Source organism: Pan paniscus, chromosome 8 (genome assembly GCF_029289425.2).
Source record: "Pan paniscus chromosome 8, NHGRI_mPanPan1-v2.0_pri, whole genome shotgun sequence".
Lineage (NCBI taxonomy): Eukaryota > Metazoa > Chordata > Mammalia > Primates > Hominidae > Pan > Pan paniscus.
Window position 1 is genome coordinate 100,821,617 of NC_073257.2, and position 27,494 is coordinate 100,849,110.

Genomic DNA, 27,494 nt, shown 5'->3' on the forward strand with positions numbered 1-27,494 from the left:
GACTCCGTCTTTTGCTATCTATCGAAGAAAGATAAAATCTAGGAGTGGAAGGAAAGAGGTTCCCTACACTCCTTATTACCTGGTGATAAAGTACAGGGGTTTTAATAGGCTGTACCAAATGCACAAAATTCCAGGTCACATCAAAGAAAGTTCTACACACCTGGAAGTTGAAGGATCAGGGATTACAAGTTGTGTGAGGGAGGAATGGGAGGAGTCAGATAGTATTGGGACATCCTAGGCAATGTTTCCAGCCTACTTTGTGTTCTCCTTTCCCTACCAACTAAGCTTGCCTAATTTGCTTCAGAATTGGAAGAGGGAATTGCAGCAGGAAAATATGTGAAGAGTTTTTAAACCCACAAATTCTTCTTACTTTAGAATTAGTTGTTACATTGGCAGGAAAAAATAAATGCAGATGTTGGACCATGTTGGAAAACTTGTCAAGACAGTGGATTGTCTCACACAGAATGGAAATGTGGCTTCTGATTCTGGTGGTGTATATGTTCCAGAGAAATGTGAATTCAGTACATATGCCAACTAAAGCTGTGGACCCAGAAGCATTCATGAATATTGTAAGTTGGGATTTCTGGGAAATGAGGTACTTAACATGTTAACGTTTGTATCTGTGTATTATTTACATTGTGTATTGTATTTATACATGGTGGTGATTCATACTAGAAGAGCATAGTGATGAAGTAGCAAATCGTACTGGAAAGCATGCTAAACTGGATGTCAGTAGACCTGGGGTCTCCTCACACAAATTTAGTAAACTTGGGCAAATGACTTAATCTCTTTGAGCTTCAAACACAATTTAACTTTTCCTTGAACACTTTGGTTCATCCTATGAGTGGAGAAATAATTAAGGCCTTTTAAGTTCACCCCAGTCCCTTGATTATTTCCATTTTGTCTGTACCTTTTATTCTTTTATTCTTTTTTTCCATATTGCAAAGGTGTCAGCCTTTGCTTCTTGCTGTCAGGGCACACACTTCTAGTAGCATCTTATACCATTCTAATCTACTCTTTTTATCCTGTTTCTGGACTGGTACTTTGCTGAATAGCAATAAAAGGACCCCGAGTTAGTGCTACACAGAACCTCCTACAAGTAAAATGCGTAAATGACAATACATCTCTTTAGTTTTCCCAGGAGTTTTTTTTTTTTTTTTTTTTTTGGTAGCTTTTCAAATTCTAAGCTGGGTTTTAGTAATGGTCACCCTATGGTAACACTTATCCCATAGCAGGGATTATGACACAAGCAGAGATACTATTCTATTTCAATTTCATTGCCCTGTGCAGTAGATAGGATCATTCACATATTTCAAATCCAGATACTGAGATTAAAGAGGTTAAACAAGTTGAACAAGGCCACACCAATGTAATAGCATAGCTACTATTTAAATTGAGGACTGCCTAAACACAAAGTCTATAATTATAAATACTATGCAATAAACCCTCCCAGGTGAGAAAGAGGAGAGGCTACCTCCAGATGAGTAAGACGATCATGTGCAATGTTCATGTTCCAGAGATTTATCTAACAAACTCTCAGAAAATGGAAATTTAACATGTATTTATACCAATTTAAGACCCTTTCTACAGAAGCTTCCTTATATGGGTTCAAAAACTGAGAGGAAATAGAAATATTCTGTATCTGCATGGTGCTGAATATCATGTTTCTTTTGACCATTCAATGATTAGGTGGTTTGTCTAGGTAGTTAGCACATTGGTGTCAGTCCTCAGGAGTCAACCTTCTGGCCCTGAGACTGTCCCACTTGAATTCCTCTGGTTTGGAGGTGAGGGGAATCTCTGCAGTGGCAGACAGAGATGATCTTCCTGGGCCCCACCCACTGCGTGTACCCAGCACCTACACACTACTGGGGCTTCAGAAGTCTGTAGACTAAAGCCCATTGAATTGGGCTCTGCCTTTAAGCAGCTATGCCTGGAAAAAAACAAAGTAAAATAGAAAATTCGTATGATTGGTGTAAATTCAACAAAATAGAATAAAAGTAGTTGCGAGTTTGAACTGGTTCTGAGGTAGGAGAAGGGCAGGACTTACTTTCTGGTCCCAACAGGATAGAGTGAATAAACAAGCACAAACCAGCAGGTGGTGAAAAGAAAACAGCAAGAACCAGCAGTGGCCTGGAAGGCATCCTCTAGTTGCCCCGGCTGCTCATTAGCATAAGACACTCCTACCAGAACCATGACAGTTTACAAATGTCATAGCAATGACCCACGAGTTAGTACCCCTTTCCATGGCAATGGCCCAGAAGTTACTGTCCCGTTTCTGGAGATTTCTGAATAACCTGCCCCTTAATTTGCATGAAATTAATAGTTATAAGTAGGCATAAATACAGCTGCCAATAGCCCAAACACTGCTGAGTCTGGGAGCACTGCCTATGAATTAGCTCTGCTTTTCAAGGAGCAGTACCATTCAGTAAAAGATTACTGTCTAGTATTACCGGCTCGCCCTTGAATTCTTTCCTGGGCAAAGCCAAGAACCTTCCCAGGGTAAGCCCCAATTTTGGAGCTTACCTGTCCTGCATTGATTTGACTCTGTATATTCGTGCATATGGATTATGGTCTATCTTATACTTTGATAAATAACTGGCCTTATGCATGTATTTTTTAAGCAAGTGTTTACTGAGCACCTACTAGGTCCATGATATTGTGCTATGTACTAAGGTTAGACAGATCTAAAAATATTAAAAGTCCTGACTTTATGGAGCTTATAGTCCAGCAGGAAGGACAGATCATCAATTAGTCATTATAAAAGCAATGAAATAAAAGAAGAAAACATAAAATAGGGGGAACTAATCCAGAAAGCTTTGCTGAAGAAGGGTTTCAAAGCCTGAAATCTGAAAGATAAATGGCAGTTGCTTGAGAGGGTGGTAGCAAAAAGGTCAGCACATAGGACAGCTGGAGCAGCTAAGAACATGCCAGATTCAAGGAGCTGAAAGCAGCCTATATCTGGATGGTCTTTTAAACATTGACTTTTTTATACTATTACAAAAGCAATATATGCTCATGATAGAAAATTTAAAAAATACAAAAGAAGGCAATAGTCACCAATGTACTCTGCACCAAGAACTGCTTTGTCATGCCTTTATCTTCATTCTAAATCTGTGAGGTTTTGTTTTCTTAAAAAGAAATGTCATGCACAATTTACTATTTTCCAACTTTTTTTCTGCTAAACAATGTATATCATGAAGAATTTCCCAACGTTTTAAATACCCTTCTACAACATCATTTCACCTTGCTGCATTATGTTCCATTTTTTAAATAAATATTTGCCCCAGGTTGGATTTTCTGGGGGACAGACTCTGAGGCAGAATTCATACAATAATGTTTATTAAGGAGAATCATCATCATCGCCTGTGGAAAGGAAGTAGAGAATCAGGAGTAAGGAAAGAGATAAATCAAATTGTGATACAGACTTCAAAACAGCCAGACTCAACTCCATGAGGAGCTATGGAGCTAAAACTGCTCTTCAGAGATGTCCTACGTTGGGCTGAGATGACCAGGCCTTTAGACCGCAAACAGGTCAGTCACTGGATGTAGCAGGAAGGGACGTGAACTTGGAGGAAGTGGCTTTCTACAGCTAAGGCCATTCCTACAGAAAATGACAGCCAAGGGTGATCTGTTGACAGCACTTCCAGTGGATGGGACCAGTCCTTTATTGCCTGCATAAATTTTCCTGCCAAGTATAGCATGTTGACCATCTTGCCACCTGTAGACAATGTTTGCAGCATTTGTAGTTCTTTTTCTTCTCAGATGTCCATGTCCCTATCCCTACCTCCTTGGCTCTTTTGAGCAACTTCTATTCAATCCTCAAGGCCCAGTTCAAATTCTTCCTCCATAAGACCTTGCCTGTCCAGCCCTGCTCATTTTGCTCCTCCTGCTCAGAATTCCTTTGCTCCTTCCTTCACTCTCATCCTTCATCCCTCATCTGACACATTACACATATCCTCTCAATAACCACTTGTCAGATGTCCTCCATTCTCATGTTTTTATATATATTTATCTCCCCAAATAGTTGACAACAGTGGTTCCTGAAGGATAGTTGTCAGATCAGCAACATCTGCTTTGCCTGGGAACTTGTATATCAATTTTTTGGGTTCCACACAGACCTGCTGTATCAGACTGTGAGTGGGGTCCTGCAATTTGTGTTTTAACAAACCCTCTAAGTAATTCTGATGCATGCTAAAATTTGAGACATTTCTATAATTTTTTTTTTCTTTGAGATGGAGTCTCGCTCTGTCACCAGGTTGGAGTGCAGTGGCGCGATCTTGGCTCACTGTAACCTCCGCCTCCCAGATTCAAGCAATTCCTCTTCCTCAGCCTCCCAAGTAGCTAGGACTATAGGCATGCACCACCACGCCCGGCTAATTTTTTTTATTATTATTTTAGTAGAGATGGTGTTTCACCATGTTGGCCAGGATGGTCTCGATCTCCTGACCTTGTGATCCACCCACCTCAGCCTCCCAAAGTGCTGGGATTACAGGTGTGAGCCACTGTGCCCGGCCTATACATTTTTTTAAGGTTAAGTATACAATGGTGTCTCACACACATACATGCACACATATACACTGCATTCCATAATATTCGGTTAATTGAGTTTTAATTATAGTGGTAGTTAATGCTTATTGAGTTCCTACTATGTGCTGGGAATTACAGTTAGTGTTATGTGTGCATTATCTTTTTGCATTTATTGCAACAGTCCCATGGAGTATGAACCATTAGAATTCCTAATTTACAGATGAGTGAACTGAAGCATAGGAGCAGTTTAACTAAATTTCTCAAGATTATACAGCTAGTTTATGTATTAGTGTTAGAACCAGGGTTAAAACTCAAACAGTGGGACCCAGGAGCTTTCTCCTAACGACTATGCTTTGTTTTTGCCCTATATTCTACCTGGGCATGTGATGTTTGGCCTTCTCTCTTGCTCTTTTTTAAAGCAGCCCCTGATGCAAATGGTTCTCTCCTTCTCTCTGAGTGATAACAATGGGCAAGAATAGTGAGGATGCTTAGAAGATATTTGCAGCTACAAATTTTCCAAAGAATGTCTACATGTAACTACTGTATAGAGTAAGGATTCTTAACCAGGGGTTCGTATGTAGGCAACAAGATATCTGAAACTCCTGAAATTGAATGCAAAACCATGTTTTCGTATCCATTGTATATCCATTTTTATAGTTCTCCTCAAATTCACAGAGGGAACTTTAACCTGAAAATGTTAGGAATCAATGCTCTTGAGTCTGTGGTTTTAGAACTGGAAAATCCTTAGGAAATGCATGGCCCAGGAATGCTCATAAGTTGTCCTGGAACAGGTGCCCCACTGGCTGCCTTAGAACCATCTTATCTGTAACCTGAAGTGGGCTCAAGACTCTGTATGTTTCAATGCCCAGAAGATTCTGATGCACAACGAGGTTTTGGAATCAATGTTCTGATCCAGTGGTTCTCAAACATTAGGGTTCATCAAAATTCCCTAAAGAGCTTGAGACACAAACTGCTGGGCCCAGTCCTCTGAGTTCCTGATTCAGTAGGTTTGGTTGGAATTTGCATATCTAACAGATTAGTCCAAGTGATGCTGATGACTTTGTCCCAAGGCCCATACTTTGAGAACCATAATTCTATTCCGGTTTCCATATTAAGACAAAGAAAGTAAGGACTAGAGAGGGTTAGCAGATTTTTCTAAGGTAACATGATTAGCTAGGGAAAAGCAAGGACTTTCACTGTGTTTTACAGCATCAAGGAATCTACTCTTACTTTTGGATCATTGAGAATATAGCCACAGAGAACTGAACCCAAAAGAAATTGTGCTTTTTCCATAGAGTGAAATCATCCAACATCAAGGCTATCCCTGTGAGGAATATGAAGTCGCAACTGAAGATGGGTATATCCTTTCTGTTAACAGGATTCCTCGAGGCCTAGTGCAACCTAAGAAGACAGGTATGGGTCACCCCATGTCACCGCAACACAGCAGTCTTCTCTGCAGTCACGATTTCCTTGTGATTTGAATGTAGAAGAGAGCCTGGGTTCTTAGTGCAGACTGAGGTCCATTGTTCAGGTCAAAGGATGGTGTCAGTTACCCCATAGTCTCCATCACCACCACCGTGTCCGTCCCCACTGCCACCAATTATCTCAATTAAACATACAGTGTTTGCTTTTCAAAACACTCCTTCAAGAAAAGTTCATTTCTTGACTTATTTTAGCGCTTAACCCATTCCCCAAAACTCCTCCTATGTAGACATTCGAAAATATTTACTGACAATTCCTTGAACAGACCATACCAACCTCTGATTATGAAGAATTCAAGCTTCTTTATGGCACCTGGTACCCACTCCTGTATACTCTGTATTCCTCACCTAAAGAGCACTTAAAATATTTAAGATGTTGCCTAGCTTTTTACTAAGGGCTTTTGAAAAACGAAAGTTCTATACGTACATTTTATTTTATTTTATTTTATTTTATTTTATTTTATTTTATTTTATTTTTGAGGTGGAGTTTTGCACTTGTTGCCCAGGCTGGAGTGCAGTGGTAGGATCTCAGCTCACCGCAACCTCCGCCTCCTGGGTTCAAGCAATTCTCCTGCTTCAGCCTCCCAAGTAGCTGGGATTACAGGCATACACCACCACACCTGACTAATTTTTGTATTTTTGGTAGAGACAGCGTTTCTCCATGTTGGTCAGGCTGGTCTTGAACTCCCGACCTCAGTTGATCCACCCGCCTCCCAAAGTGCTGGGATTACAGGCATGAGCCACCGCGCCTGGCTATACATACATTTTAAATGTTTGATACATGTTTCCATAGTTCATACAATTCCACCCTTTTGTATGTGGGATTTTCAGCTATTGTTATTTTTTAAACATTTGTTTTCATTACTAAAATATGCCTATTTTTCATTTCTATTTGGCTGGATTCTTTTTAATACTCTAGCAGTAGGTTTATAGTAGCAACTATATTGTCTTTCTTGTGTATAGGTAATATAATTTCTTGTGTTATTTTGATATGCCAGATACACTGATAAGTGCTTTATTTGTATTAGTCTCATTTAATTTTCACAATTACCCTAAGAAACTGCTACTCACATATGTTAAGTAACTTGCCCAAAAAGTCTGTGCTAGTGCTTGCTAGTGAGTTGTAAAAGCTGCACTCAAATCAAATCTGTCTCTCTGCCATTATAGCCCGTGTTCTTAACTAGGACCAGAAAATGCTGGACAAATGCTATTGGGCTTTGGTGTAAAGAAACTGTGGCGTTCTGTTTTACTCCAATTTGTACTTGTGTAGCTTTTTGAAACCACCTTTTTTTTTTCTCACTAGCTGCACAGCTGCGCCTTATACATGTCTAGCGTGCACCTGCCTTAGTGTCTTTGAACTTACATTTCTCCTCTGGACCACTGTTTCATCAGATGTCTATGCAGCTTGCCTTGGCCCTTCTTTCAGCCAACTTTATCAGAGTTCTTCCCTGGCCACCCTATTCAAAATTGCAGCTCTTTGCTACCTATTGAGTTCTAGCCCCTTACCCTGCTTACTTTTCCATATAGCACTTACCATCACCTGATATAATAGATATTTGCATGTTTGTCTATTGTCTGTCTCCCCCCAGTCAGAGTGTAAACTCAGTGAGAGCAGAGACATCATTTGTTTTGCTCAAGGCTAGAACCAGTAACTAAATGAGTGCTGAGCACATTCTGGTGCTAATAAATATTTGCGGGATGAATTATAGATTTTGTATAAATAAATGAATAGCCTGGGGACACAGCCCCACGAATCCCAGGGGAGTGGTAAAAGCACAGTTCTTCCAATCAGTCGAGTGACTTAGCAATTACTAAGCGTGGGGGTCACCTGCAGCCCCTATTCTATGGATGGAATTTGTTTTCTTACATCCTGTTGATTCAGACTGTTCACACATTGCCCAGGTGTTTGAGGTTCAAGGAATCTGCCTCCTTGGTCCAGTCCGTGCAGAATACTTCCCTCTAGTGGCCAATGTTGTTGGCATGTGCCTCTTCAGAGGCAATCGCCCATATCAAAAAAAAAAAAAAAAAAATTTCACCAACCAAGAAAGCCAATGAAATTCTTATTGAAAACAGCTGAAAAATGTTTACTGAAAAGCTTATAGCTTGTGGTAGCGGCCTTTTTATCTTTATCAAAGAATCTTAGTTGGCTTCAATATCAAGAGAGAAAATAGGCTGGGCCATCCTCAGAAATGACAGCTGTGTAAGTGTAGCCCTTACACACTTACCTGCTGGCTGTAAATTAAATAGAAGACCTAGGGGATGTTTGAAATGATATAAATGAGCCATTCCTCTTGTTAGGGGAATCACAAGAACAAACTATATGACTAAGTAGAACCAAGGTGACCTTAACCATGGGAAATGCCCTAAAGACTCTCAAGGGGAGCATTGATCACCTTGGTTTGATTGTCCTGTGTTAACACAGCTGAGGTCACCTCCCTGAGAACTAAGAGGATGAACTAAATGACCAGATTAGATTTTCAAGGAAAATCTAAAATAACACTGAGTTCCTTCCTCCTGGCCCTTCACTCACAGTCCACAGTGACCCACACGTTCTCTCCCTTGAGAGATAAAATGAGGCAGATGGAATTCATGAAGACTGTCAAGATGCTGGATGAGTTTGGTGTAAAAGGGCTTTTGTCCTATAGGGAGACTGCATGTGTGTTTGGTGCCCGTTTATAGCAATAACAACAAGAGCTACCCATCTGATCTGAGGTCGGGCAGCATGCTGAGTGCTTAATGCACAGTACCGCATTTAACCCTCCCCTGCCAAAACCCTGTGAGGTGGGCAATTGTCCTCATTTTGCTAATGAGAACACTGAAGCTCAGAAAGTCACTTGCTTTAGAGAATTATAACAATAATAATGAAAGCAATAAAGCTGTTTTTTACTGCAGGCTTCTTCTGAGCCATACTGAGGTGTGGATATTGCATTCATGATTTGATTTAATTCTCACAAGTCCTGTTGAGGGCATGACATATTTTTTACTCCTAATAGGGCCGCACTTTATTAATCTTTCAGCCAAATTTGCTAATGTCAAAATAATATATATGCCTTAATTTATTGAACACATTAGAATCCTTAAAACCCTTCATCCTTCTCTATTCTCTACTGATATTCTTATAATTCTTTATTTTGATATAATTTCCAATTTATGGAAAAGTTCTGGGAATAGTACAAGGGACTTCCATATGCCCTTTGCCCTGATATACCAACTGTTTACAGTTTTAACCCATTTATTTTATCATTATCTCTCCCCCATCTCTTACGTGTATCTTAATACTTTTTCCAAAACCTTTGATGGTAAATTTGAGACATACATCATGCCTATTTGCCCCTAAGTACTTCAGTGAGTATTCTCTAAGAACAAGAGTATTCTCTTCTATAACTGCAATACCTTTATCAAAGTTAGAAAACAAACATTGATTGACATTAGTGTTTAATTCGTAGTCTATATCCAAATTTTGTCAATTGTCCCAAAGTCCTTTACAGCTGTTTTCCCTCCTCTGGTCCATAATCTAATCCAGGATCATTTACTATACATTTGGCCACCAAGTCTGTCTCCTTCATAAACAAACAATTCCTAAGGTTTTGTCTTTTTGATTTTTGCATTTTTGAAGAGTTTTGAAGAGTTTTGCTTTATCTGATGTTTCTTCATGGTGTGATTCAAGTTATATGTTTTTGGCAGGAATAACACAAAAGTGAAGTTATATCTTTCTTGGTTCATCATATCATGAAGCAAATAATGTTGGCTTGTTCCAATACTGATAATAACTTTAATGACTTCATTAAGGTGGTATCTGCCAGGTTTTTCTAAAGTTAGTATTTTTCCTTTTGTAATTAACAAATAAGTTATGGGAAGATAATTTCAGGATATATAGTATTCTGTCTTTAAACTTTTACTCACTAATTTTAACATTCACTGATAATTTCAATCTTTCTGAATTTGTTAGTTGGTATTGTACTGTAAATCAATGTTTTGTATTTACTAATTGGCATTCTGTAAATAAGAGCTTTTCCTTCCAATTATTTATTTGTTCATTAATTTATTGGTCTCTATATGGACTTGAACATTCTTAATTTATTCAATGGGATATAATTATTTACTATAATTATTTTGATGCTCAATATTTCTGTATTTGAACAGTGGGAGCTCCTTCAAGCTGGCTTGTGGGTCCTTTTGACATGAAGGCCTCTTAATCACTAAACCATTATATATATGTGGTATACATATACCTTAATAATCATACTATACCATCTACTGGGGCACTTTCAATATTTCTGAAGAGCCCAGACAAGTCTGATAATAATTACACAAAACTAAGAACAGAAGTTAAACTTTATAGATTCTTTTTCTGCCGGGCAACATGCCATCCATTTCTTGTGCTCTATTTTATTAAAGCATAACAAAAATCTTATTTTACTGATGAGGAAATCAAGGCACACACCAAAGGTCAAGTAATTGGTCAAGATAACTAAGCTAGCAAGCAGCTGAATCAAGATCTGAACGCAGGTTTGTTTGATTTGAAAGCTCTTATTCATTACTGGACAACAAGAAAGGGAGAGAACATTTCATACAGTTGAAATTTTCTCTTTTTCAGGTTCCAGGCCTGTGGTATTACTGCAGCATGGCCTAGTTGGAGGTGCTAGCAACTGGATTTCCAACCTGCCCAACAATAGCCTGGGCTTCATTCTGGCAGATGCTGGTTTTGACGTGTGGATGGGGAACAGCAGGGGAAACACCTGGTCTCGAAAACACAAGACCCTCTCCATAGACCAAGATGAGTTCTGGGCTTTCAGGTATATGAAAATCTCGAGAACAGAGGTAGACATGTCTGTCTTTCAAAAAAAGTGGGTAAAAAATTATGGCTTCTAGTATTTGGTTGATTTATTTTGGTTGAGTCATCATTATCTTAACATGATATCCCCCAGTTTTCTTAATTAACTAGTGATTCCTTGGTTGAAGTAGTGAGGAATGCTGAGTTCCCCATGTAGAAGGTGGGTCTAGCTAATAGGGTGAGAATGGTGGTTGGTGTCAGGTGACTAAGACTGGAATGAGAGAAGTGTAGATCAATTTCCTCATGGAGGGGGTAATAGTATAATAGTACTCCAGAAGGAGAAGAGACCAGGCAGCATTAAAAAAAAAGAAGGGAAACTATTAAGCCTAGTGTGTTAGTCCATTTTCACACTGCTGTAAAGAACTGCCCAAGACTAAGTAATTTATAAAGTAAAGAGTTTTAATTTACTCACAGTTCAGCGTGGCTGGGGAGGCCTCAGGAAACTTACAATCATGGCAGAAGGCGAAGGGGAAGCAAGGCACCCTTTTCACAAGGCTGCAGCAAGAAGTGCTCAGCAAAAGGGGGAAGAGCCCTTTATAAAACAATCAGATCTTATGAGAACTCACTATCACGAGAACAGCACAGGGGAAACCACTCCCATGATTCAACTACCTCCACCTGGTCTCTCCCTTGACACATGGGGATTACAGGGATTATGGGGATTACAATTCAAGATGAGATTTGAGTGGGAACACAAGGCCTAACCATATCACCTAGGGACCATCAATTTGACTTACCTCTCATGTTCTTGCAAAAGATTTTTAATGCTTTTATTTAAATTACCTATTGATGTTCAACTCACTTTTCATGCCTATCAGAGAAGGACCACTTCAGCATCTTTACAACTATTCCTGTAAATGAATCTGCAGAGCCCTGTGCTGTTCTGCTTAACAGTAGAACAGGACACTTCCACTAGGAGTTGTGTTATGTGCTCAGTAAATATTCACTGAAGATGATTATTGCTATGTGATAACATCTAGAGAGAACAGCAGTTTGCTGACAGCCTGTGACTCCAGAGGCACCCATGCTTCATAGGTTTGAAAGAAATCCATTCTGAATGTTGTGAGGGACATGATAACAAGCTGTCAGAGTTGACAACTCAAGGGCTTGTTTGTAAACCTGGGGTGGGGGGGTACTTTTGTTTGTTTCTGATTATAATTTTTCATATAACTTTGTCTTTTCCCCTTGTAGTTATGATGAGATGGCTAGGTTTGACCTGCCTGCAGTGATAAACTTTATTTTGCAGAAAACGGGCCAGGAAAAGATCTATTATGTCGGCTATTCACAGGGCACCACCATGGGTAGGTTCAAAGAAAAGCAGGTTTGTATACTCGGAAGAAATGTGAGCATATGACACTAGCTATCCCTGAAATCTGTCACCTTGTGATTCCTTCAGACCTGGTCTTTTCATCTTCAGAATCATGTAGTCCCCAGCAATGTGTCTAGCATATAGACATATGTGCTAGATATAGCATATCTCTGCGCTATATGTGTCTAGATATAGCATATCTCTCAATATAAATATTTTCTCAAAGCTAACATCATTTTATTCAATTATTTATTTAACTCATTGAGCACCTACTACTTGAAAGCAAATATGCTGGTGTCATAAGGACCTTATAATTTTATAGGAGAGGTAAGATGCAATCACATATATACTTATTGAAATATGTATTTAAAAGCAAAATATACATTTTATGAGTTCTAAAAATATTTCGTATTCATGTTGACATATTTCTTCTTTTGCAGGCTTTATTGCATTTTCCACCATGCCAGAGCTGGCTCAGAAAATCAAAATGTATTTTGCTTTAGCACCCATAGCCACTGTTAAGCATGCAAAAAGCCCCGGGACCAAATTTTTGTTGCTGCCAGATATGATGATCAAGGTATGAGACTCCTCAGAAAATTTCCTGTGTACGTAGAAAAATCTTCCAGCCCAATTTCCTAAAACATAAACTTTTAAATTACAGTCACATCTTTTCTGTCTGTCATGTAATGACTCTATGTCACTTCATATTTTCACAGGGATTGTTTGGCAAAAAAGAATTTCTGTATCAGACCAGATTTCTCAGACAACTTGTTATTTACCTTTGTGGCCAGGTGATTCTTGATCAGATTTGTAGTAATATCATGTTACTTCTGGGTGGATTCAACACCAACAATATGAACATGGTAAGTGGGAGCCTAGTAAATTCCCAGAATCCCAGCATAAAGCTGGGAGTCATATGGCTCACCCCTGGAGGGAGAGCTAATGCCAGTGAAGACTCAGAGTAATGATATATTCCCAGTAACTCAGTTCTCTGCAAACTGTAAGGAAATAAGGGAAATGCTTCAGTATGGACTGAAACAAGGTTAACATAAGGGCATTGCTGATATTAAATCACGGATTATAGATGGAAGAGGTCTGAAAGCAGCTTTACTACAGTGAATTAAATTAAAAAGAGCAATCAGCACATGTTAGACAACAGAGACAACTGTCATGCATCATCCACCTCTACCCTGCACTGGGGTCCTGTAGGTTTGTAGTTTAAGTTCTTTGATGGAACATCAGGGACCTTCATTTTGGCTTAGGCTACCAGTTGGTATGACTGGGTGGGTTCCCTAGGAAGCATACTCTGAGATGGAGGTTAATGTGAACAATGATTTGGGTTCTGCTCTAGGGATAATACCTAGAGAAGGAAAAGAAACAGGACTAGGTAGGTGAAAAAATCAAGTAGTGATGCAGTCTCAATAGGAGACTTAGTTGATCCTGCAGGGATTTTTGAAGATAGGATGACCCTTCAGAACCGTCTCAAGTTAGGAAGAGAGGGTTGGGTCTTTATACACCATATCAATCAGTCATTTAATGTAGCCACACCAGTAACAGGGGAGCACTGGGCAATGTATCTGCCTACAATTGGTGCAATCCTCAAAGCAGGCTGAGAGTGGAGGGCTGTTTGCCAGCAGCATTCCCAGCAGCTGGGGCAACATTTCCTTAATTCTGAATATTTTTTCTTCTTCTTTAAGATTAATAATTTGATTTATAGTAAGGATTTGAAAAGCATATATTATGTATCAGGCTAATTTATTACCTATACCAAGCCTATGAGTGTTATTAATATCCCCACTTTGCAGATTAGTATACTAAGATTTAGTAGATTAAGTGACTCACTCAAATTCACCTAAAAATTAAACTGCAGAGCTAGGATTTGAATACAGGCCCAATGCTAGGGCCCTCATCCTAAATATCACTAGTAAAATTTTTTTAAATTAGAGGCCAGATCTCTGATGAGAACGTATTCTCAGATGAAAAATACCAGTGTCTGGCAATACATTTAGTGACATTTTATTTACGTGCATGTACATATTTTTGTTTCATAGATAATTGCTGATAACTTAATAATGTTACCATTTCTTAGTCTGACACCCTGGAGATTTGGTCTTGACAGGGTATACATCTTGTGAGTATTTCTATTTCCCCCAAAATACTCATGGTTTGTTACAGAGCCGAGCAAGTGTATATGCTGCCCACACTCTTGCCGGAACATCTGTGCAAAATATTCTACACTGGAGCCAGGTAAGAATGTTGAATTTGCAGTCTTTGCTAAATGTCCTGTTATATTTTGTGTAGAATAGTCAAAGGACACCATTTAGATAGGCCAGGGATTATTTCACACTTATTCTAAGATGAAATGCATTATCGTCGATGCTATTTTGATGGAGAATTTGATCTAGATCACTGAAACTTTTCAAGAAATGGGAAGAAAGGACAGAAGTAGCCTAAGAACTTCTTTAGATCTTAAAGGTATGAATTTAGATGATCCAAGTGAGACTTCTCTCTGTCTCTAGACACCTCAAAGACGTGGCTGGAGATAATTATTTTTCTACATCTTCTCTTCAGCTCCTCCAACAATACAGTCAAGTAGAAACAAAAATGCTAATGTGGGGTCTGTCAAAAGAGATATTCACAGGAGTCCTTCACACTGCAAACTTTACCTGCAATTACAGGAAACACACACCTCTGTGTGTCTATGTGGTGTGTGTGAAAGAGAGGGACGGGGGAAGGAGAGAGTTCTCTCTGTTGAAAGGTGGGGAGAGACAGAGAGAGAGAGAGCAATTGTACCATCAAAACCAGAGAAGAATTATAAGTTCAATTAAATTTTGGTTGCTATCTTCCAGGATCACCACATTGCACAATTCCAGGGCACGATTCCCCATTGTAGCCCACACAGTTGTGGAGGATACCCATTCACATTAATTACAATGAAGATGCACTTGCTGGAGTTGCTAATGCAATGATCAAGAATTTATGTAGTCCCTCTTTCTTCTCAAAAGGCCTCATTCTTGTCTTACCATTTTCCTGAGACGCTTATCCCAACGTTGAATGGAAGAGCAGCTCAACCTTTGCTCTCTGCTTCTCTCATGAGTGCACACTGGGTAGCATATTTCCACCACCCCACCACGCTTATCCACTGAGACGCTGGAATGCCTTGTAAATTTTTGTCTCCTTTTAGGCAGTGAATTCTGGTGAACTCCGGGCATTTGACTGGGGGAGTGAGACCAAAAATCTGGAAAAATGCAATCAGGTAAGAAAATCAAATACCATCTGCTGAAAATATATACATTGGAAATGTATGACAGGGACGTTATAATGACAGTTTATTCTAGATATGGGAATAAAATATGAAAATCTAAGCAGAAAATAATGGTTCATGTTTGACTCCATTTGAAAATGGTTAAGTTCACAGCTGATCCAAGAAACCTCTCTGCTTTTACAATGGAGTAGGAGGACTTTTTAGCTGAGGCTGTCTCCCTAAACAAGGTACTGGGCTTCTCAGGAGCAAGATGAAGTAGATTTAGTCAAGAGAAGAGTGTAGTCTATGGTGGATACTAGAAGGATTATTTTAGAATTAAAAAAAATGGGATGGTGGCAGTAAGTTTGTTTCATGGCACAGTAAAAGGAACATTAAATGGCAAGTGAGGATTGCTGTGTAAGTTTTGCCTCTGCACTATAAACTTCTGTAATAGGAGGGAGGCTGCTTTAATTTTTCAGGCTTCAATTTCTTTACCTTGAAAATAAAAATTTTGGGCTTAGAAAATCCATAGGCATTCTCCCTAGTTATACTTTAAATGAATCTGTAATTTGCAAGTTACATTTTTTAAAAATGTTATTACATTACCCAAGAAAATATGTAGCTAATGCTATGAACTAAAATTAGATATCAAAGTGTGGAGATTCAGAATTGCACAGGTATGCCCTTTAGAACATAAAATCTTCTGAAGATTTTTGGTAATCATGTGTATGAATGTAAATAAATATTTACCATAGAAACAAAACTGGAAGGGGCAGATTAGACACAGCTTAGTCTTTCTTTGAGACCCTCACATCATAAATTAACATCCACTGCCATATGTCTATCTAGATGTAAAATGCTAGGAAACTGGACAAACTGTGCAGTGCCCCTGGATAGCGAACTCTCAATCTCTGGTATCAGCTGCTTCTCTTGAAGTCTTTCTTCACTGTTTCCCAAAATATGTCTTTAGAGAAAGTATTTCTGTTCAAAGATGTTTTTTTTAATTATATTTATTTACTTTTGAGACAGAATCTTGCTCTGTCACCCAGGCTGGAGTGCAGTGGCGCAGTCTCGGCTCACTGAAACCTCTGCCTCCCAGCTTTGAGCCATTCTCTTGCCTCAGCCTCCCGAGTAGCTGGGACTACAGGCGCACGCCACCATGCTCAGCTAATTTTTTTTTTTTCTACTTTTAGGGATGGGGTTTCACCATGTTGGTCAGGCTGGTCTCAAACTCCTGACCTCAAGTGATCCACCTACCTCGGCCTCCCAAAGTGCTGGGATTACAGGCGTGAGCCACTGTGCCCGGCCCTAAGATGGCTTTAATTTATCAGCATTTAATGGACTGAGTTCTAGAGAAATTGATTCATGCAGAATAGGCACCAGAAAATGGAAGTGGAAGGGAAGAGTAAACAAACACACACAAAAAAATCATAGAATCACAGAAACTCAGAGCAAGATATGACATTTAGTTCAATCTTTTCACCTGTAAGATGACAAAAAAAATTACTAGCCCCATAGAATTTTTCAACCTTCCTTATCCAAATTAGGCCATAACTGAGCCACAAAGAGAAACCAGAGCATCTAGGATTGGAGCCAAGACTCCATGGTGGATTTCCTGAGTAAGAAATGGGCCTTACCACTTCTGAGGAAAGTTCTGGATGCTGATTAATCTCAAGGGCTCAGCCGGCTAGGCTAATTCTACTAACACTGCATAAATATGGAAAGTTCCCAGGTATTAGGAATACTAATTGGTATATTTGGTGGGGAAGGGTGAGGAATAAGGGTTGGAGCAGGTATTTAACTTTTACTTCCCTTTAGCTCAAATTACCTGAGTGCCATAGGCCATGGTTCTGGCAAATGCAGTCAAGCCGGGTCTGCCTCAAAGGCTGCCTGGGATCACATAAAGACTGTGAAGATGCAGAGCCCTTCCCAGCAGATTCCTTGCTTTTCTCTGTGGAATATAATTCTTGTCTCATGAAATGTTTGTGAAATTATCTTTTAAAAGAACAGGGGCATTATTTTTAAAAACAATTTATTTACAAAATATTTAATAGGAAGAAAAAAGAAATACAAGGCATTACATGTTTTTATGTATTTTCTCATTTGATCTAGTAAGTTATTACAGATATTATCCCCAGTCACAGAAGAAGAAACTGAGGTTCAATAATGTTAAGTAATTTTACCTTAAAGTAAGGGCGGGAACAGAAATTCTTAACAGAGTTGTGTGGCTCTAACACCCATGTACCCTTCACCACAACAGATGGCATGTTTATTATGTCTATTTGAAACATAAATTATGAGTCTGAAAGTCCAAATGTTACCTAGAGTTAAGAACTATTCCTTTTCTCTAGCCAACTCCTGTAAGGTACAGAGTCAGAGATATGACGGTCCCTACAGCAATGTGGACAGGAGGTCAGGACTGGCTTTCAAATCCAGAAGACGTGAAAATGCTGCTCTCTGAGGTGCCCAACCTCATCTACCATAAGAATATTCCTGAATGGGCTCACGTGGATTTCATCTGGGGTTTGGATGCTCCTCACCGTATGTACAATGAAATCATCCATCTGATGCAGCAGGAGGAGACCAACCTTTCCCAGGGACGGTGTGAGGCCATATTGTGAAGCATCTGACACTGACGATCTTAGGACAACCTCATGAGGGATGGGGCTAGGACCCATGAAGGCAGAATTACGGAGAGCAGAGACCTAGTATACATTTTTCAGATTCCCTGCACTTGGCACTAAATCCGACACTTACATTTACATGTTTTTCTGTAAATTAAAGTACTTATTAGGTAAATAGAGGTTTTGTATGCTATTATATATTCTACCATCTTGAAGGGTAGGTTTTACCTGATAGCCAGAAAATATCTAGACATTCTCTATATCATTCAGGTAAATCTCTTTAAAACACCTATTTTTTTTTTTTCTATAAGCCATATTTTTGGAGCACTAAAGTAAAATGACAAATTGGGACAGATATTGAGGTCTGGAGTCTGTGGATTATTGTTGACTTTGACAAAATAAGCTAGACATTTTCACCTTGTTGCCACAGAGACATAACACTACCTCAGGAAGCTGAGCTGCTTTAAGGACAACAACAACAAAATCAGTGTTACAGTATGGATGAAATCTATGTTAAGCATTCTCAGAATAAGGCCAAGTTTTATAGTTGCATCTCAGGGAAGAAAATTTTATAGGATGTTTATGAGTTCTCCAATAAATGCACTCTGCATTACATAAAGCATGTATGTGCATTTCAGTGTCTAGATTCTAGTCCAAGCTTGTTGGAAGGTTTACAGCTTGTTGCTAGGAGACCTAATGACTAAAAATTTCTGGCTCAATTTTCTGCCTCCAAAAATTAAAAGCTAGGGAGAAAATTGCATAATGTCATGAGCATGACGAAACAAATTGTCGTATACTTTATCCTTTAATCTTGACAAAGTTAATGTCAGACAGTCTCTGCAACTCATTCACAAACCATGATTTATTTCTTCAGAAAATTATTCCACTTTTACACAATTTCAAAGATGACAGTTGTAAATTACATTGGTACTATTTTGCAAAATCTCTGAAACCAAATCAAAGGTTTGTGTGTGTCAAAAGTATATTGTTGAAGGTACACTGGTGTGTGAAATTCACTTGTGTGGGTTTTTTGTCCCCAAGGGTCACCTGGTAGCTCAGCTCAATGCCAGTGAATCTTAATTTATTAAGACACGTTTAAAGACTTCAGAATCTATATCTACACACTATTACTTCCTTCATAAAATAAGTTTCTTAAATCCTGTACACAGTTGAATATATATTGCTGGATTTGATTTTCATTAGAGCTTTCAAGGATGGTAAATCTTTCATTCTTAGACTGTACTTGTTACCACATACAGAGAGGCTGGCTTAGTTCCTGTCTGCAGCTATGTGAGATTCAGTCTTGATTTTCAAAATTCAATCATATTTTTAAAGTGAATTTATTTCTACTCTGTGTCATTCACAGAAGAAATGAGACAGATATTTTGATATTCGCAATCTCTCACTTAGACAAATAATCCAGATCCTACCTCATTGTATAGCTCTGTTTCTTTTGAAGAACTTTATCCAAATAAGTTACAATAATATTTTACATCTATCAATAAAATAAACAAAACTAACAAGCTTGGTAACCATCTTGTATTTACAAAAGGATCATGAAGATTTTTTTAAACGAACATTTTCATAGTTGCATAGTCTTGCTCAAACCAAGATGGCTTTTATTTGTAAACCGAAATCTCTAGTGGTATGCTGGTAAACGAACTTTATGGAAAGTAAAAAACAAAAAAACAAAAACAAACTCTGATTTGTCAATTTGCCAATTTCTGTGGTGTAAACACACTCACCGCTGACACTTGATAGATGTTTTTATTGAAATTCCTTCACCAAAGGAATATCTACATGTGAATCTCTAAGCCCACACACATACCCATACCATTTTGTACAAACATACGTATTTAATAATTTGATTCTTCTGCTCAATACTCAAAGGGGGCTGGGAGGAACAGTTTGTCTCCTAGGGTATGACATAGACTGGACAGTCTTTTTTAAGAGTGATACAACTGGGAAGGGAGAACGCTGTTTCAGAAGATAACTCAGATCCTCTTCTTCAGGAAAGACTGAGTTTGGAACACCAGGGCTTTTTTTTTTTTTTTTTTTTTTTTTTGAGACAGGGTCTCACTGTGTTGCCCTGGCTGCTCTCAAACTCCTGAGTTCAAGTGATCCTCCCACCTCAGCCTCCCAAGTAGCTGGGATTACAGGCATGTACCACTGTGCCTAGCTGAAACATCAGTTTCTGACTGAAGTGGAGACTACAACAACTTTAGTGTTTCCCTTAGAAGGATTACGGCCATGGTGAACTTGACTGAGTAAACAATGCTATAAATAAAAAGCTCTTCCAAAACATTAACCATGGTAAGCATCATTATCCCCATAAAATGGTGGCATCCAGGTTAAATGGCCCACAGACCAACAGTCTAAAATGAAGATAGAATCCAGTCGTTAACTTTTTCTGTATCTCCATCGGTGTGGTCACAAGGATTACAATGCTTTCCTTAGCATTAATTCAATCTGGGAAAATTTTAGTCTCCGTGCAATATCCAGTGAGCTCTCACCATGCTGAGGGGGGAAAAATATACAGTTATTTCCAATAGAGTGCCCAAGATCTTGTAAGTAGCTTAGACCAATTGACTCTCTGGGTTGGCAAGGGCTTTAAAAGGCAATCAGTCCTAATAGTAATAGGATAACTTCATTCCTTAATGAGGATGATTAATTTTACTGTTGTTTACGTCAGAGGCAAATAATTTACTTCAACATAAGGCCTAGATTAGAAGATGCTGCTGCTAGAGGAACCTCAGACGACGGCCCACCCTCCCTTACCTTATTCTTTATTGTGGGGTCTGCACGGGCTTCCAAGAGCAGAGGGATAAGAGACTGGTTTTTCATTTCACAGGCATAATGTAATGCGGTACAGCCATACTGAAACACAAAGGGCCAAAACTTCAGCTCATAAGTCGGGCCCTCCACAGACCATAGCATGTGGCTTCATTGGCAAATCCTTTTCACACTTTGTAGTATACAACTAAGCAGAAAAATAGTCTGCAAACCATTGATAGACAACTATTTCTAGTACTTAAAAAATTTTCGGCCGGGCGCGGTGGCTCACGCCTGTAATCCCAGCACTTTGGGAGGCCGAGGCGGGCGGATCACGAGGTCAGAGGATCGAGACCGTCCTGGCTAACACGGTGAAACCCTGTCTCTACTAAAAGATACAAAAAATTAGCCGGGCGCGGTGGCGGGTGCCTGTAGTCCCAGCTACTCCGGAGGCTGAGGCAGGAGAATGGCTCGAACCCGGGAGGCGGAGCTTGCAGTGAGCCGAGATCAAGATCGCGCCACTGCGCTCCAGCCTGGGCGACAGAGGGAGACTCCATCTCAAAAAAAAAAAAAAAACAAAAAAACAAAAAACAAAAAAAAAATTCTTCTCTGCCTCAATGTATATGTATGTGTCATATAAGCCATCAATCTCTGCCTTTTTGTTTTTCATTTTCTGTTCTAAACTAAAGAATGCAACTTAAAAAAGCTGATGCTGAATTGTGCCAAAGTTTCTTTGTCGCATGCTGTATGCCTCGGTGATCATCACCTTGATCATGTCACCATCTTTTCCTTAAAGAGTCTCCACATGGCCCTTTACATAAATATTATCCTCTATGGTTTTGGTGATGATTCCTACTGAAGAAGTCGGGTGCTCTTGCTGCAGGACACCTGCAAGATCAGTGCAGTTCTACAGAGACGTTTCCCAAACGTGATTTGTTATAGCTTATATTACATGTTATAAGCTAGTGCATCTACTCTGTTGGTACTAATTTAAAACACTACAGGTCAAAAAAATTATAGCTAGGGCATTAGTGTCCAAAATTTGGCCTTTGGAAAAGTAGCCAAGCAACCATGGTGCTGGTAAGTGAAGAAATAGTACCTTTGGCTATCAAGACAGGTTTAGTTCTGGATCCCATTCCCTAGAAACACCTCTAAAATTATAGGAGATCATGTTGCAATTATTTATTTTTATTAAGTGGTGGCATGACAAATGGAAGTTCTGGCTCTGAATTTTGTCATGTGAAATAGAGTCTAATTATCCAAAAATACAAAACACTGTCTTACCTAGAAAGTAGATTTTAATACTCAGATAGTTTTTGAAAAATTTTTGGTATTAGAAGTGGTGTCTGTGTGTGTACATGCATGTGTCTCAAACTCCTAAGTTCAAGGGATCCTCCCATCTCGGCCTTCCAAGTAGCTGGGACTACAGGCTAGTGTCACTGTGCCTAGCTGAAGGAATGCAATATCTCTATCTAGAGAGAGAAATACACATAAATAGCTGAGAAAATATCCTAGAGAAATTTTGGTCACAGGCACGAATATTAAATCTATTGAATTTAAATGAAAAGACCAAGAAAAACCTTCAACAAACTTTTAACTTCATCTTTAATAATCTCTTACTTAATATAGTTCAAAGCTATCTAAAGAAATGGTAATGCACAGTAACTGTCAATACAAATTTATCCAAAAGTTCTATTTGAAATAAAAGGGAATATAAATTTCATAAAGTTATTTTCTTTTGCTCTCTCTCTCTCTCTCTCTCTCACACACACACACACACACACACAGACACACACACAACTGCCTGCATTTAAACATGATACCAGCATAGGCAAAACCGAAATGATGTAAATAATTGATAGAAACAGGAATGGGGCCATGGTCTCTATCATAAAACAATGGTAATACACACAGATGTGCACACACGTAAAATATGTTAGGCATCACAAATAGAATGTTAGTATTTTGGAATCAAATTTCCACTTGCCTACTTTTTCATTAAGGAACTGGGAATCCAAAATTTTATTCAATCACCATAAGCAAAACACCATAGAAATAAACTTTTGTCTTTCTGTGATCATTGAGAAAGAAAGATGAGTGCAAGAGCACAGAGGTGAAAGTGAAAACAACACCTTATGCTCATAAACAGGAAGAAGTGAGTGGATGCTGCTACTGTTGTTATCACTGCTCTTACCATCAGTGGGATTTTTCTTTGACCTTTGTCTTATTTATCTTTAGTTTACACACGGGGCCTCTCATCAGTGGGTTGGGATTTTGGCTGCAGTGGCAGCTGTTGCCATTCAATGAGCACTTACTACATTCTAAGCATGTGCTAAGTGCTTTACATGAACAAGCCCAATAAGATAAGTATTATCCATATCCCCATTTTACCGATGAGGACACTGAAAGTAAAATAAGTTTACAACTTGCTCAAACTCATAGAAGTAAAAAGTGGCAAGCCCAGAGTTACTCATGGGCATTCTCACTCCAGCTTCTTAACTATTATGGCTGGTATTTTGTTATCGGAGCCTTAGTTTTCCTTAACGTCTCAACAACATTAAAGCCAATTATTTTAAAAATGCTTTATAATCAATAGAGGTATTATTCCCATGAGTTCAGCAGAATATAAATAACCTCAAGGTTGCCTGTCGGTGGGAAAAAAAAGGAGAAAATAAAAGAAAACTAAATGTAAAATTGTCTAGGAAAATAAAGCAACTGTACAGATGACAAATACGCTACCTACAAATACCATTTTGAATATTTTTTCAAAATGGCTAAAAGTATAAACTTACACAATCTGTAGCATTAACTTCGACGCCAGCATCAAGTAGCATTCGTACAAGAGCCTCATTCTGCTTTGTCTTTGATACCTATTACAAATGGTAATTATAAGAAAGGCTTATTTACAAATAGTTTCTCCAATTTATGCCTGAGACTATTTAATCAATAGGCTTCATTTTAATCCCAACACTCCTATGCATGCATGCACCCTTCCTAAAATTTCCCCCAGCTTCTCACCCACTCTAATATCAATTAATTAAAGCCAGGTTCTCAGACTGTGGTCCTGAAGTAGTGGCATTGACACCTAAGAACCTTAGAAATGTACTTCTCAGGTCCCACCCCAAACCTACCTAATTCCACTGAGGATAGGGCCTAGTACCTGTCTTTCCCTTCCTGGCTCAAAGCTGTGCAATTAATTCCCATTGCTCTGAGGACAAAAGTAAACTCTTCAGCATGACCTACAAAGCCCCGTATGTTTTGGCTCCACGTATGGCCCTGCCCTGGCCTCTCTCTCACTCTGCGCCTCCTGGCTCACTCTGTTCTACTTACATTGGCCTTTGTTAATCTTACATTCTCAGAGAATCATTGCACAGGAAGTTCCTTCTGCCTAGAAGCCTCCTCCCTCTCTTCTTTGCCTGGCATATTCACCTTTCATTCATCAGCCCAAGTCCCTCTTTCTCTAAGAAGCTTTCCCTGACCCACCTGACCAGGTGAAATCCATCTTTTTTAGCTATCCTAACACCAGTCACCTTTCTGTATCACCTGCTTCATGGTAATTTTACATGTGTTTGTGCCATTTGATTAATGACTCTCCCCACCACCCTCTAACTCTCATGGGGTAAAAAACTATGCGTATTTTGTTCATCATTGTGTCCCTAACAGCTAGCACAGCGTCTGGCACATAGTAGGTCCATAATAAACATGCGTTAAAGAATTGAACAAATTAACGAAATGAACTAGGACTCCTCAGAAATTCACTTTTCCTTCCCAGTCCCCTGAGCTTCTGACCACAAGCCTGTTGGAGTCTTCCCCAACTTCCAGTCTCCTGAAGAGGCAAAGCTCTCCCTGCTCAGCTGGGTATAGCCCTGGAGTTCAACCCTGTCATCACCTGGGAAGCTCCATCCAGTTCTCTCTCCTTAGGCTTCCCTCTTGTGTCACCTCCTAAACTGCCTTTCTCTGCCTACTTTTCTCTGAAATAACCCAATGCTTTCCTCTCTCCTCCCCTATCATTTCCTCTCATGTCACTTATTTGTTAATTCATCACAAATTTACAACTTTAGGCCCCATTAATAAATTGCATGTGCATGAAACTAGAGTTGAGCTATTCATTACGATTACTATTTTTGCCCAGTCCTCCAGCCTCTAAACATTGAACCATCTTAGAAAGCAGAGTTGTGTGTCAATAAATTCTGAATGAGCCTTCTAATCACAGTTGTAATTTTTATGTTTAGAATCTCTAAAAAGGTTTGTAAATAAATAACAGATTCTCCCTGCCCCCAAAATACATGTATTTAAATGCTATGTGCTAAATACATAATGAATTTTTAAAGAATTCTTCGAGGATATGAGCAGATTATATTTTTATTAGTGAATTAAAGTTCTTTTCTCTCTCCTATAAATCCAAATATAAAAATCAACATTGTCATGTTTAATTATAGTTCCTCAAATTCTGTAGCATTTAAATACCCAATGAAATAATAACATTTTTGACTGGCAGACTTGTTCTGGGGCTGAAGTTAACAGGTGTAACCAATATTCACAGTTTATCAGCTACAACAAGGAGAGAGCTTGGTCATTTAATTAGAGTAAATTATGCATCTCTTGAGTCATGTCTGAGAAGTGGAACTGGGCATAAAGGAAACTAGATGGATAAAAGTGAGTAAGTCAGTGCAGATCTGTTACCCTATTGGGAAAAAAACCAAAAACCATCTCAAGCTTCATCTTCTACTCCTCATATGACTGCATCCCTATACCAACTACATCTTTCTTTATTCAAGAAAATTGCTGTCTGCCAAGATTCATCCAAGCATGAAGAAATTCATCAAGGTGAAAATGGGCTTAAATTCTCAACAAGTATCTTCTATGTGTGTCAGCTTCTGGATGCAAACTTTTAGGATCTGTTTTTCAACACACCACCAGAGGAGTACTTAAAAATCAGAAAGTCAGAAAGATAAATCCAAAAACACAAACTCCTCTTTTAAAAAAAGGAGAAAAAAATATTAGAAGGGGTGTTTTTTAATATTCAGAATTTTTTTGCTCCCTTCAGAAAAGTCTTAGTTAAGGTTAAATTATTTTTCTAAATCAACATTGCATGGATTATGTTACCATTGATTAACTATTTTTGCTAGCTTTCTTCTTGCTGTACTTCAATTATAGCATTGGATGTATGTTGAACATGTCAATTACAGAATACAAACCAAAGCTTTTTTTGTTATTATTTTTTTTCAACATCTCACTGGCCTGGCAAGAGTCAATGAGTCACACAATTGATCTCCACATTTGCCCTTTGCTCTACAAGTGTTGTACTCACCATGAGGAAATACCCAATAAGCAGAACAGGCATTAAGAGGATAATTAGTAGATAATCAATGAAGGTAAATTTTTTCTTCACAGCATAATGCAAGCAGGTTCTCTCTTTCTAAAAATTAAGAAAAGGATTCTTTACTAATAAAGCATTTCAATTCAAAATTTATTCAGATGGCCATCTCAAAAAGTTTAGTTTGTGCTTTTTGTTTTTCCGGTACCCATGGCATCTTTTCCTGTGGGATACATCTGATTACTGAATGTGGCTTTCCATGGAGCAGAACAGAGAACTCGGTCCAGTGTAAAGGAAAAGCTAGGGCAGGGCTCCTGGGAGTCAACAAAGGTGAAATGTACACAGCAGAGCTCATCAGAAGACAGATTCTTATTCCCATTTAGTTTTTGGAAAAAAAGATACACTGAGATATAAACTTAGGACTGAATTTACTATGAAAATTGATAGTTATCCCTTAATCATCTACCATGTGTACGATTATCCATTTTGTGGTTTGTTCATAGGAAAACTCTTAACCACATGGCTGTTTTTCATGTTCCTTCATGCGCATAGTCTAGAAGAATGAATATAACTCAATTTTATTCTTCAAATATGTGAATATTTATCAGGTAATAGATGTAAGCTTCCAAGGGTTGTGGGAGATGTGAACTCTTAGGGCCTCATAATCAAAGATGGACAGAAATATGCACAAATAAATATAAGGCAAAACAGAAGGTGGTAATTGGAATACCAATCAAATCAGTAAGAGGAGAGGGAGCCCAAGAGAAAGAAAGGAGGTTAGTTTCCACTTATGCGAGGCACTGTACCTAAATAAGAACACTTTTTGTTTTTCTAATATGAAGGCATTTATATTTTCTGTAAAAAATTTTAGAAACTAGAGAGGAACATAACGATAGAATTTTAAATTGCCCATTATTAAATGGCCCAGAGTTAACTGTTGACATTTCGTTGTATTTTCTTCCAGTCTTCTTAAATGCATAAATGTGGAATTTTGAAATGTAGAATGATATTGCATATGCAATATCATATCTTGCTTTTTTCAGTTCAGAAACGTACATTTAGAATATGTACATTTTTCCATGCAATTCAATATTTTTAAACATATGATTGTAATGGCTGCATGGCTTAGTATTGAGTGGAACTACTCTGATGTATTTAGCTAAGCCCTGCCTTTTGAACATTTCATGGTTTTTGAGGGTTTTGTTTTTGTTTTTGTTTTTCTGTGAGACAGGATCTTGCTTTGCCACCTAGGCGGGAGTGCAGTGGCACAATCCTAGCTCACTGCAGCCTTGACTTCCTGGGCTCGAGCGATCCTTCAACTTCAGCCTCCAAAGTAGCTGGGACTACAAACATGTGCCACCACACCTGGATAATTTTTTACTTGTT

General features: G+C 38.7%; 2 protein-coding genes across 2 annotated transcripts in view; one reads left to right on the forward strand and one right to left on the reverse strand.

Moving 5' to 3' along the window:
- The first annotated feature begins 252 nt into the window (after positions 1-252).
- Positions 253-19,197, forward strand: LIPM (lipase family member M). The gene is made up of 9 exons (XM_003810510.6): positions 253-569; positions 5,823-5,940; positions 10,606-10,804; positions 12,034-12,143; positions 12,592-12,728; positions 12,868-13,014; positions 14,327-14,398; positions 15,336-15,407; positions 17,747-19,197. Exons 1-9 carry the CDS (start codon positions 423-425, stop codon positions 18,014-18,016), a joined length of 1,272 nt encoding a protein of 423 aa, XP_003810558.3. The 5' UTR covers positions 253-422; the 3' UTR covers positions 18,017-19,197.
- A 148-nt stretch (positions 19,198-19,345) lies between these two features.
- ANKRD22 (ankyrin repeat domain 22) overlaps positions 19,346-27,494 on the reverse strand; it is a 30,276-nt gene continuing 22,127 nt past the window's right edge. Inside the window, exons 3-6 of the mRNA XM_003810512.6 lie at positions 26,103-26,210; positions 23,584-23,661; positions 20,798-20,896; positions 19,346-20,536 (exon numbers count right to left, since the gene is read on the reverse strand). Of these exons, the coding sequence (XP_003810560.2) occupies positions 20,459-20,536; positions 20,798-20,896; positions 23,584-23,661; positions 26,103-26,210 (363 nt within the window). The 3' untranslated portion in view covers positions 19,346-20,458. The remainder of the gene's footprint in view (positions 20,537-20,797; positions 20,897-23,583; positions 23,662-26,102; positions 26,211-27,494) is intronic.

Bases quoted from the DNA above. Each gene is read 5' to 3' on its own strand.
- LIPM (XM_003810510.6), top strand. From the start codon at position 423: ATGTTGGAAAACTTGTCAAGACAGTGGATTGTCTCACACAGAATGGAA. The intron at 13,015-14,326 runs GTAAGTGGGAGC...GGTTTGTTACAG, and splicing joins ACACCAACAATATGAACATG to AGCCGAGCAAGTGTATATGC. The intron at 14,399-15,335 runs GTAAGAATGTTG...GTCTCCTTTTAG, and splicing joins ATATTCTACACTGGAGCCAG to GCAGTGAATTCTGGTGAACT.